This window comes from Electrophorus electricus, chromosome 20 (genome assembly GCF_013358815.1).
Source record: "Electrophorus electricus isolate fEleEle1 chromosome 20, fEleEle1.pri, whole genome shotgun sequence".
Lineage (NCBI taxonomy): Eukaryota > Metazoa > Chordata > Actinopteri > Gymnotiformes > Gymnotidae > Electrophorus > Electrophorus electricus.
This window is the reverse complement of record NC_049554.1, coordinates 4885964-4897643: the sequence shown is the minus strand read 5'-3', so window position 1 is coordinate 4897643 and position 11680 is coordinate 4885964. Positions and strand designations below refer to the sequence as shown.

At 42.1% G+C, this 11680-nt stretch overlaps 1 protein-coding gene across 1 annotated transcript; it reads right to left on the bottom strand.

Annotated features, from left to right (window-relative positions):
- Positions 1–1812: 1812 nt before the first annotated feature.
- LOC113585680 (potassium channel subfamily K member 15-like) lies at positions 1813–4032 on the bottom strand. The gene is made up of 2 exons (XM_027023339.2): positions 3750–4032; positions 1813–3086 (listed from the first exon to the last, which is right to left on the bottom strand). Exons 1-2 carry the CDS (start codon positions 4030–4032, stop codon positions 2128–2130), a joined length of 1242 nt encoding a protein of 413 aa, XP_026879140.2. The 3' UTR covers positions 1813–2127.
- Positions 4033–11680: the final 7648 nt, after the last annotated feature.

The following is an 11680-nucleotide window of genomic DNA, read 5'->3' as shown; positions in this document are numbered from 1 at the left end:
ATGCAGAGTATCCTTGTTAAGGTTTGGAGTATTTTCCTTGAGCAGTGACAATTTGCAAACTAAAAAAATGAACATACAGAATTAATTGACTTAGGCTAGATTTATAAATGAGCATACACACACTCCATATCAGTAATTCTCTTTCAGTGCTAGCACATCCTCCCTTTGCACAGCTGACTGTGTTTTTGAGGTGTGTGACACCTGATTCAATTTCAGGTCAGTGCCAAACACTTCCTAAGTTAAGGCTGTGGAGACAGAGCCTTGGGAAGGGGAACAACTGTGCAAACACCCCCTGCTGTATAGAACACAAAATACAAGAAACAAACATGGAAGATTGCTGTCATCATAATATTTGCCTCTCTTTTAAATCTGAGCTAACTGGTGCTCCTGGCAGGCTGATGGGTGTGCACGCCGCTTCAGAACAGGAGAATCAATCAGGAAGTGTACATAAGCAAAATAAACTCTGAAGTGTTTCTGATGAACACACACACACACACACACACACACACACACACAAAGTCCTGCACACAAGGAATCCAGGATTCATTCCTCAGAACAATGCAGCTAGGAAAACTAAACCTCACTCATTCTCTAATATGCAATGTCAGCTGCATTGGATTAGACTCTTATGTTTCGCACAGCTGGGACCAGCTGTGTGTTTATTAGCAACCTTGTAGACACCCAGCTAGAGTCTATAACCCGTTTGTAGTCAAACACACATTGTGACCACTGCCCTTCGGGTGCTGGACCATGCATAACCCAGCAGTGATACTCGTACATGTAAAAAGTCCAGATATACTGCTGTACCAGAGAATGGTGGATCAGCTCTGCACTTATAACCATGACACTACCATGTCAGCTTTATAATGTGTTTAGAATGGTCTGCCACCCAAACACTGCCCAAAGTCGACCATGTTCCTGTGGTTAGAAACCAACCAGCGCTGTGGCAGACAGGTAGTAAGTATGAACTACTGTCTATAATTGTACCTTTATAACATTTACATTCATAGTATTTACCAAATGCTCTTATCTGGAATGATTTACAAAAGTGCTTTGTCATCTATCTACAATGCATCTTAGCCAGTACAACAGGTAAGAGTTCAATATACCATTGGACAAGGATGCTGCTAGATATAGGAGTCAACTCTGATACCTAGAATGAATTACAAAATGAGCATATGGGTAATACCAAACAACAATAAGGGTTCAAATAGTCAATCTTAGTGCAATATGATATTTCAATAAGTGCAGGATTAGTGCTCATTTAAAATACTCCAAATAGTGATCAGCCTGCGTTTGAAGACAGCAAGGGACTGTGCAGTTTTCCCAGCAAGTAGAAGTGGTTGGTTCCCCATATGGGAACCATGGTCTTGATGCTTGTCCTCCACGAAGCTTGAAGGAAGGCGCTTCAAGCCGAGCCGAACTTGAAGCTTTGTAGGGAAGGGCTGGTCCATTCTCGGCATTGTAGGCGAGCATCAGGGTTTTAAATCTGATGCAGGCAGCTACTGGAAGCCCATGAAGGGAGCGCAGCAGCGGAGTAAGAAAGATGTACGTAATAAAGCAGCCAGTGAGGGTGTATATTAGTTACTGTAAATGTTATACAGAGACTGCATAACACAGGAGGACCCTCGCAGGTGTGTCAGCCATTTCTGCCTAGACAAACCCATCTTAAACGCACTCATTGAAAAAGTACGATCACATTATTCCAGCAATCCAGGAAACAGAGAATAAATCCAGGAAACAATCTTCTTTAATTGATATCACACTGATGATTAGTCATGGGGAAAACATTCCAACCGTGAAATCCACAAGGCTTTGGAGACAAGTGAGACAAAATGGAATTTGCTAACATTAATACACAAAAGTGCTAGAACAGCCTACACACAACTTTTTTGCTACATCACCGAATATAAATAGGCTATACCAAGATATTCTTTTTACAAATTCATATGTGGCACACATGAGTCAAAAACAATGACAAGCAAATGAAAACAAAAAGTGAACCTGAAAGCTTAGGTTGAGATTAGCCAACTTTCTAAGCTTGGTGCCGCTTTCCTCTTCACAAAATCTACTTTCAAAATCCGCTACAAAAATAGTCATTCACATACCATCATTCATAGCAGCTGTTTACAAAGATTTCCTCCTCCTACAGGAGCTATACTGATCCGGGATCAGAAGGCCAGTAGGAGAGCCCAGAGCTGAGCTGCATCCAGACCCACAGTACGATGTCCCCTCCACCCTGTAAGAAACAGAGCTGTAAAAGACAGGGTTTGAGTGACATCCCGGGAACTCGGACTGCGAGGAGGCCAGACTCAGGCTGTCGCAGGCAGGCGGCCCATAGCACATCCACGGCCGGAGAGAGCAGAGATGAGATCCAGGTGGTAAGTGGGGCTTGGCTCTCCTTTTGGAGCCTGGGCCCTGAATGCATAGAGGAGTAATAAGGTTGGTGCAGCTGCTCCCCCCAGCCACAGGCATGGAGAGGCTGCTTTGGCTGCCGTGTCCGTTCTGTGCAGCAGACTGGACGGACGCCAAATGCTCTCCCCTTCCCCAGCCTCTTCCGCGGGGCCGTGCTCCGAGCTCCGCCCGGCTCACCCTCCTTCTGCCGCCCTCCTCGTCAGAGTTTCCGGTAAGGAAGCGCAGCACCACGAGATTAAGGAACGCGCCAATCACACTTAGGCCAACGAGAACGTACACGAACGTGAAGGCCACGTACAGAGCCTTCCTCTCCAAGTCTCCTTTATTCTGGAGGGCAACGAAGTCCCCGAAGCCGATGGTGGTGAGCGTGACGAAACAGAAGTAGCAGGCATGGAAGTAACCCCAGCCCTCGAAGTAGGAGAAGACCACCGCCCCCATGCACAGAGTACTCAAGCAGGTCAGAAAGCCCACCGACACCATGCTGCCCACGGACACGCCCGTGCCACGCAGATCCACACACCTACAGCTCCCGCGCATCAGGTAGCGTGCCAGTGTGTTCATGCGCTCACCCACGCTCTGGAACATGACGAGCGTCAGGGGAATGCCCAGGACAGCGTAGCACATGCAGAACACTTTACCAGAATCTGTGCGGGGTGTGCAATGGCCATATCCTGTAGGAAAACACAAAAAAGGATGAGAAATATACTGGGAATGAACTGTTAGTAACCTCTATTATTACCTTCTGGCATTTGCTTGTAGAGCTCAGGATGGAACAAGCTTCATTATTCCTCTGTTCAGCACTTTGTAAACTTTGTGCAAAATATGTAAATATAGATTATTATTATTATTATTATTATTATTATTATTAGTAGTAGTAGTAGTAGTAGTAGTAGTAGTAGTGGTATAATAACTGAGCACCAACCAAGGTTTTTTTTTTGGGGGGGGGGGGGGTTGTTAAATCTGGATTGGATTAAATTGTAAATCAAACCTTCCAAATTTAAATAAATAAATAAAATAAAATCTGCCTTCTTTTTTAACAGTGGCCCCTGTCTAAAACGTATTTTTCACCCAACATCTAGCTCCATGTTCCCAAAAAAAGTACAAGAAGTACGTTCGTTTACCAACACTTGACCATTAAGAAATCTAAGGTCGGAAAATCTATGATGCACTCAGGTGCGCAAGGTGGAGCTGTGTAGGCAAAGATGCAACTCAAAGGGCAACCCATAAATTCTGAACAAGATAAATGTGGCAGAGCTGCAAAAGCAGAAAGTCTCCTGTGTTTGCATCCTACATGCATACAGGATTTCAATTTCAAGAATTCCCTAAAGTGTTACCTATAGTCGTGATGACTGTAATAGCAAAGTAGAGAGATCCCGCAAACGTCCACTGCCGTCCGGCGCGGTGAGGTTTGGACAGGAGCACCGCGCTCTCGATTTCGTTATAATCCTCATCCGCGAAGCCGAACTTCCGTTTCATTTCTACGATTTTCTCCTCGAGGACTTTGTTCCTGAAGCTCTCGCTGTCCGATTCCAGCACGTCAAAAACCGCAGCTCCCACAAACAGGTAAACAAGCACGCAGAGAATCAGAGCGAGCGTTCGAACGTCCTGCGTCCTCATTCTCGCGCACCTACTTGCGAAACATGGCACGCGAGGGAAACTTGGTCCCACCGCATAACACGCAGGCAAACGAGGCGTCAGGCAGTCGTGCAAACTGTGAATCCTAGCGGAAGCTTGCAGATTTGTTTTCTATCTTAAAGAGAGTTGCAGTAGGCCGCAAACTAGAAACCCAGTCCGTGTGGCGACCCGAGCCCGAGGGAGAAGTCACAGATCGTGTGCGGAAAAGACGCTGGCCTTTTCATAGTCCAGAAAAATCCGGATTACTTAGTCTCATCAAGCGTGAGGACTGTTTGAAGTATGTGCGGCACACGTGGCTAATGACGCTGACCTGGCAGAGATGACCTTTCATGAGACACACTCAGCGACGCACTGCTGTACCCTTCATCATTAACAAAGCTAACCTGGGAGCGAACTGTGGTGAGCCAGAGAGAAGGTGAAGTCGTGGAGGTGGGTACAGCATTCACAGCCAGGATTTAATGAGAACCAAACCATTGAGACTTAAATGTCACCATAACACTTAAAGCCTACAAGTGTGGCTTTGTAGTGTGTGGACAGGGTATGAGACAGAACACGGAATTCAGAAACATGGAACAGGGCAAGTAAATGTCCTTCAGGTCTACAGGAACCATATTTCTGTGCCGTTGCAATTAAATGTTCAATTTTTATTGATAGTAATGGATGCTTTTATTAATATTAATCTTAACAAAGAGTATTGTTACTTTAGTAAAATACTGACTCAAGTAGAAAAAGTAAACAAGACTGAAAAAAAATCACAGTGGAAGAGTAAGAAGTATCGGGTCTAAACACCACCCAAGGACGAGTGACATGTGGAACTACAGTGCATCTTAACAAAGCAGCTCCCCGCATCGGAAGAGGGGTTTGGTGGTGTTCTTTTCCTTGGGTCAGAAATAATGGTAAAGCTGGAAGCAAATGTATAGACTTGTAAAAATGTAAAGGACAAAAATGTAACTGATTACTTTTCTTACAAAGAAATTCTTGCTTAAAAGTAACGTGATTTGAAAAGAACCAGAAAAGTATACAGGCATACATTTTTCATTTAAGTGCATACAAGTGAGCAAATGTAACCGTGTGCCAGCTGCATCTGCTCTCCAGAAAAAGAAAAAAAAAATCTGGGGTCATTTCTTTTTTTATTAGGCGGGGTGGCAGTTGACGTCACTGAGGTTTTGGATTGAGAAGCTTAACTAAGTCACATGCTCCCTGTACTTCAGAATGCCCCTTTCTCACCAAGCCTGCTGTATGTGGATGGCTGAGCCTCCAGGAATACATCCCGTGCTTGGTTTACAACAAAGGAACTAAAAACAAACATTTCTCGCACCAGAACTGGATGAGGGCAGGCAGATTTAGCTCTGGAGTCAGAAGCTACATTTGCAACACATGGAAGACACACACACACACACACACACACACACACATGCGCGTGTGCACGCACACACACACACACACACACACACATAAAAATGTCTTTCTCCTCAAGGGATAGCATGATAAAAGCGGGTTCTCAAAGTTTGTGTATGTTATATATATATATTTTTACGATTAAATGTCATTGATTTTTCACTGGACGTTTTGTTTAGCTCAGTGCTTTCCCTACACAGAATGTGTAAGATGGCAAACAGCTGTTACAAAGACTTTGTTTTTCCAGTTTAGTGCCTTACATCGGGGACTCAAAATATTGACTACAAGAGGAAATCACACATCATGTAGTTTCTCTAATGGTCTTCATGTCCTGTGGAAAATGGTTCATGTATGTTCTGATTCATGGCAAACCTAATCAATGAGGCTCATGTAAAAGCATGATGAGATATATATATATATATATATATATATATATATATATATTTTTTTTTTTTCCCCTCCTCACATTCAAATGTTTGTAAAATTGACTATTTGCTAATGGAGATCTCCTAGGTTCCATCTTGACCAGTGTAAGCCACCATGACCAGTCTCGTTATCAGCTGTATCGATTTCCTTTACTTCTATATAAGTGTATGGCAGGAAGATACGGCTGTAAGGTCTCTTCCAGTGAACCATTAATCTATGTACCACTGCTAAGTGCTCAGTCCTATCTCCACAACACCTGAGTTATCTTTACAAGCAAGGAAGGGCTCATCTGTACACGAGAAACGAGATAAAACAGAACCGCTGTTGATGTCTAGCATCTGTATAATAATAACAAAGGCAGAAAAAGGACAGACAGAAGGATAGAATGTAGCGCAAGGAACATGTCAGACGGTCTTCAGATCCTCCGGACTCACAGACGCAAAACTGCATACCAATTTACGAATATGCTTTATTGGTATCACAGGATTTTGCAAAAATTAAGCTTTGATTTTAATATGACTATTCAGAGTTAAGAAGCAGCTTCTTAAATATTAGATTATGGTATGAAGAGATTCGATTCATGCTGTTTATCATGAACAGGACCATTTAAGATGTTAATCATTTGTGTAGACCTATACTGTTTAAGGATTTTGTAATAAAACCTTTTATACATTTTTACAGATTACTTTAAGCCCTGTTTTACTGTATTGTTTTAATTAATAAATATCTGACATTTATTTACATAATACATAATTTAAGGTAGACTTCTCTGTCTTTTTTTACTGGGTTATAGTTATATATCTAATGATTGCAACAGATTTTACACAATTTTACATCAAAGTTTTGCAAGAATTATAGCCAACAACTCCAGAAAAAGTTGGTCTAGTATATAATTTACTGTACAGTGAACTTCACAGGCTAGGACAAATAATTTCAGTACTGGGTTCCCGGATATCTGTTGTCTACTGAAAGGTCACAATATAGTTCGTAGTCACGACAACAGTTACAACATATAAAGGAACTACTATTTAGTCACCTGCACCACTTATGCATCTCGCTAAGACCAATGGGTGCTTTTTTGCAGTTTGGCATGGAACTTGCCCCACACTGTTCGGGCCCTCTGCTGGTGACCAAAGGTAGCACACAGGCCTATAAACTTCAAGTGCTTCCTGAAAGCTCTGCTTTGCCGAGTTTTCTTTTCTAGCCATCGAGTTCCTCCTGGTGAGGGCTCGTTGATGAATACCTTTGTAGGTGAATGTATTTCGCGGGGTACTTTCTAACTGACGGTGTCACTCTTCCAGGTGTGCAAAAAAATTTCACTCTGCTGCTCCAGAGGCTGCAGGTTCATTTTTAAGCCCAACCCTCAGAACATCACTATCAGCTCGGTAAATGGGCCTTGTTATAGTGCCATATAAAAGATCATATGTAAGGTAAATGTCATGCATCCTTTCTGGCCAAACGCTTCTGTTAAGCAGCTACACACATGCTGTGAAGTAGTCTGACCAATTGTTGTGTAGAGCATGTAAATGATCGACCAACTGTGGCGTGCGAAAGGGCAGGACCTGTAAAGAATGGTCAAAGCCATGGAAAAACAGCTGTACGGTGTGTGGCAACTGTAGAAAGCAAATGTCAACATGAAAGGAAAGACAAATCCTGGGCATTTTAGGCATTGTGGAAATCCTGGCTGGATGCCAAAAAGGAAGACATCTGGGGGGAAAAAAAGAAGCATATAGAAAGTGTATATACAACCCAAATATATTAAAAAAACTACATGTCCCAAATGTATTGGGTTTATGCATTCAGAGAGGACGCAGATCGATTTATAGAGTTAACAGTTCCATGTAGCTGATGAAGCTTTTTAAAGGATGAAGCTGAAACGGTATTGGAAGACTGAGCAGGTGAGTGTATGTCTAGAATGTCACTGTTATGTCTAGAATGACATTAACAGTACCAGTGAGACTGGGTAGGGCCTTAGTCACCACCAGATGCCAGCAGGGACGCCAGCATGGTTAGGCAGTGGGTAAAATCCACGTGCAACCGGCAGCACAGAGTACATATGAACAGTGCCAATGGGGCTGGTTATGGCCTTGGTCGCCATGGAGACCAGTGTAGGGAGTGATTGGTGGTGTGGGCGCAGGACGCAGGTGAGTCTGGGATGCTTGACCCTTTCGGCTGTCTACTCAGCCATCTCCACCCTCCCCGTCCATGTGACAACAGAACTATAACTGCATTCACAGCAGAATAAAGGAACCCTAGTTTGGACCAAGCCACAGGAAATGGTGGAAGAGCTTTGTACTCAAAGGGCCATCATTAAATGAAATGTTACAGTAATGTACTCTCCTGCAATCACTCAATCAATAAAACTTTAATTATCCCCACAGGGCAATTCCAAGGCAAGCATTAAAACACCCAATACATAAAATACACAAAATGCACTAAAAACATAAGAGACAAGAATAGTATCCAATAAACCAAGGTTTAAAAGACCAAATATTCTTTAGTTAAATTTCCCCGGTTGTGTGAAGAGATGGTTTGTAAGCACTCTTTTAAAGGATAGGTTGAGGTATAAAAGTATCCTTCCTACAAACAGATTGTCTTGTAACTCTGGCAATGAAAACATAATCCTTATGGAAGCCGGTGAAATGCTCCATACAGGACCGGAGATTAGTCAACCAGGATGGCACTGGCTTTGCTCAGAGGGGAGAGGGAAGAGGTCAGCGCTGTATCCCAACCGTGTTAGAACAAACGAGCACAATCTGCTGGAGATGTTTCCCGTCCTTAACTTTCAAGGAGTAAAAGCAACCAACACATGAAAAGGACATCACGCTCTCAATGAACATGTGATAGAACATACATGTATATCCCTGCCAAATGAATTTAATTTCTTTTAAAAATACAGACCCTAATTATCACATCAGTGTTTTCCTCAATGCTCAATGTATTATCAAATATTGCACCTAGGCACTTATAATGATGGACTTTTCCACAACTATCTCTTTAGCCTTTGTGACATTTAATTCTAGACATTTAATTGACACCACTTAAACTCTGAAAGAACCGATGGTTATGGATTGGACCACAGCTCTGTAAGGGGAGATCCATGGTCCTGGACTGGACCACAGTTCTGTAAGGGGAGGTCCATGGTCATGGACTGGACCACAGCTCAGAGCAGGCAAAGAGCAGCTTCATGAATGACTTAGATGATTCCAAATGCTTGTATATAGTGTCTGGTGACATTGTCCACACTACTGCCTGCCTGATATGTAAACTGCAGTGTTGTTGGTGATGCAAGATTATTTATGTATATTTTTTTATTAATTTGAAAGAAAATTGTTTTATAGTTGTACTTACTTTGCAGTGTATTTATGATGTCAATTTGTGTAATAATCCATGCTTGTTCTATTTTAATGTGCTGATTTTGTATTTCATCATCATTAATTTTGAGAGGGAATGCACAAGTCCTCCATATTACTGCGTATCGCTTTGCAGGTGTCACGATCAGTCCCTTCCATGTTCCGTGTTTTCCATGTCTTGTTTTTTGCTCCGTTCCATAGTTTTGTTTTGTCCTCACATTGATTGCGTACACCTGTCCCTCGTTTCTAGTTCATGTATTTAAACCCTGCTATGTGCCTTGGTCGTGGCTGTTCATTGTTTGTTGGTTGGTTTTGCGGTTTCATGGTTTGAATTAATGTTTGAGGGTTGTTTCTTTGCGCTTATCTTAGCCTTTGTGTTCCCTAGCCTGCTTCTCTAGTTAGCCTTTGTGTGTTTTTGTTTTGTAATGTTTCCCAGTACTCTCTGTGACTTTGGACTGCCTTAATGACCCTGATTTTGGATTTGCCCCTATTAAATCTCGCTCCTCTCAGCACACGCGTCCGCCTCCTTACCGCTCATCGTTACAGCAGGATCAACTTTCTCCTTTTTTGTTCCTGTTTGTTGTATGACTGGTTTTATAAGGTTCATTCTTCCATTGCTTCAACAAATAAGATTTAAAAAATCTTAGAAGTCTATTAGAAATAACCTGAGAATAGGCAACTGAAGAAGTATTGCACTGGACTATGACAGCAAATATGGCTCAATATGGGATTACAAGGATTTGAAGGAGTCGTGTTTCAGTGTCTTATTTCATACATGTTCCAATTCCTGCAGCCCTATTTTTGAAGCAAATCATATAAAGTATTTACACAGTGTGTGTTTATATGTCTATCGGTTATAGCTCTCTTCTTGTCAGATGGCTCAGTGCTACAAATATGTATGTTTTTCACATCAATGGGTGCAAGACTATTTTTAACCTGTTACCATATATCAGGCACTTGTAGCTGTTTTAAATAAACATACTACAATTTTGTTCACTAGGCTATTAGGGTAGTGCTAAATAACCTTGAACCGGGCAGGAGTTTTGATTTACTGGCCAGTTACATTAAAATGTCCTTAAATGTGCTAAATAAATAAACAAATAAATTCTAGCATGTAACTTTTGGTTACCAAATTCTTAGCCTGACAAAAATATGTAACTAGCGTCCCTGTCTCCATGGTTTCCCTGTTTCATGTCTTTGTTTTGCTCTACGTCCTTGCTGTGGTTCTGTTCCTTAGTTTTGTTTTCTCTGCCTCGTGTGTTGCACAGTATGTGTATTTAAACCGTGCTGTGTTGGCTGGTCATTGTGTTAAGCCTAGCCGCTGTTTTCGTGCTGGTTTTGCTGCCTGTTTTGTTAAGTTTCCTCATGGTTGCTTGTGTTATTGTTATAGCCTCCTTCCCCTTTAGTCGTGTGTTTGGTTTTATGTATTCCCGACCTCTTCGTCTTGGTTCTATGACCCTAGACTGTTATAATGACTATGACTCTGGATTAGCCCATAATAAATCTCGCTCTTCTCTGTGTGTGTCCGCCTCCTAACCGCTCAACGTTACACTTAATTTAAACTCTAAAGAAAAAGGTTAGCAAAATGTGGGAAATGGTCATAAATTAATGCATTTTCATGGTTCAAAGTACAGAAATGCATCAGTCCTGTAGCATAAAGCACCCAAAAGAACTAAACAAGGAAGGCGTATGAATGGTCACTCCTCAATCACACTTAATATGTGGAGTACATTCATGGCATTTAGCTGACACGTTTATCCAAAGCAACTTAAATTTATGACTGATGCAGTTTGAGCAACCAAGGGTTAAGGGCCTTGCTCAGGGGCCCAGCAGTGGTAACTTGGCAGAGGCAGGGCTTGAACGAGCAACCTTCTGATGGCTAGTTAAGGACCTTAACCATCAAGCTATCACTGGCCTTTGAGTCAAGCCCCTTACCTGGCATGCCGGCTTGCGCACACCAACCAACATTCCGCAGGTCTTCGGTTATGCCTTTCTCTGCCTGATCTCGCCATTAAAACCACCATCTAGTGGGCGTACGTACGTACACAATCAGCTACACTTAAAATTAATTAAATCTTTGTTAAATTTAATAAACTGGGCTCAAGAATGAGACTACACGAACCTCAGTGTACACTGAGCCATCGTTTCTTTTTTTTCATGAATAACCTGTTTTTCATTATTACTGAATACTCCGAAACTACCAAATAGGTTGTTGAAGAAAGTTGCAATGGAAACATGGCAGAATTGTGCGGAGAAGACGAGGGAAATAAGAAGTCAACTTAAACTTCCTGCAGAGGAGAAAAGTTTCCACCCGTCATTTAACCTCATAGAACTGAACGAAAACAATAAACTGAGAACTTTAAAACAGCGTAATAAAGAATAGGCCTCTATTTTTACAAGCTCACTGCACACCTCCAACGCTTCTTTCACTTTCTGTTTTCGTGAAAGGAATA

Excerpts from the sequence above, each read along its gene's own strand:
- LOC113585680 (XM_027023339.2), bottom strand. The coding sequence starts at position 4,032 with ATGAGGACGCAGGACGTTCGAACGCTCGCTCTGATTCTCTGCGTGCTT. Across the intron at positions 3,087-3,749 it reads TACAGTCATCACGACTATAG|GATATGGCCATTGCACACCC; the intron begins GTAACACTTTAG and ends GTTTTCCTACAG.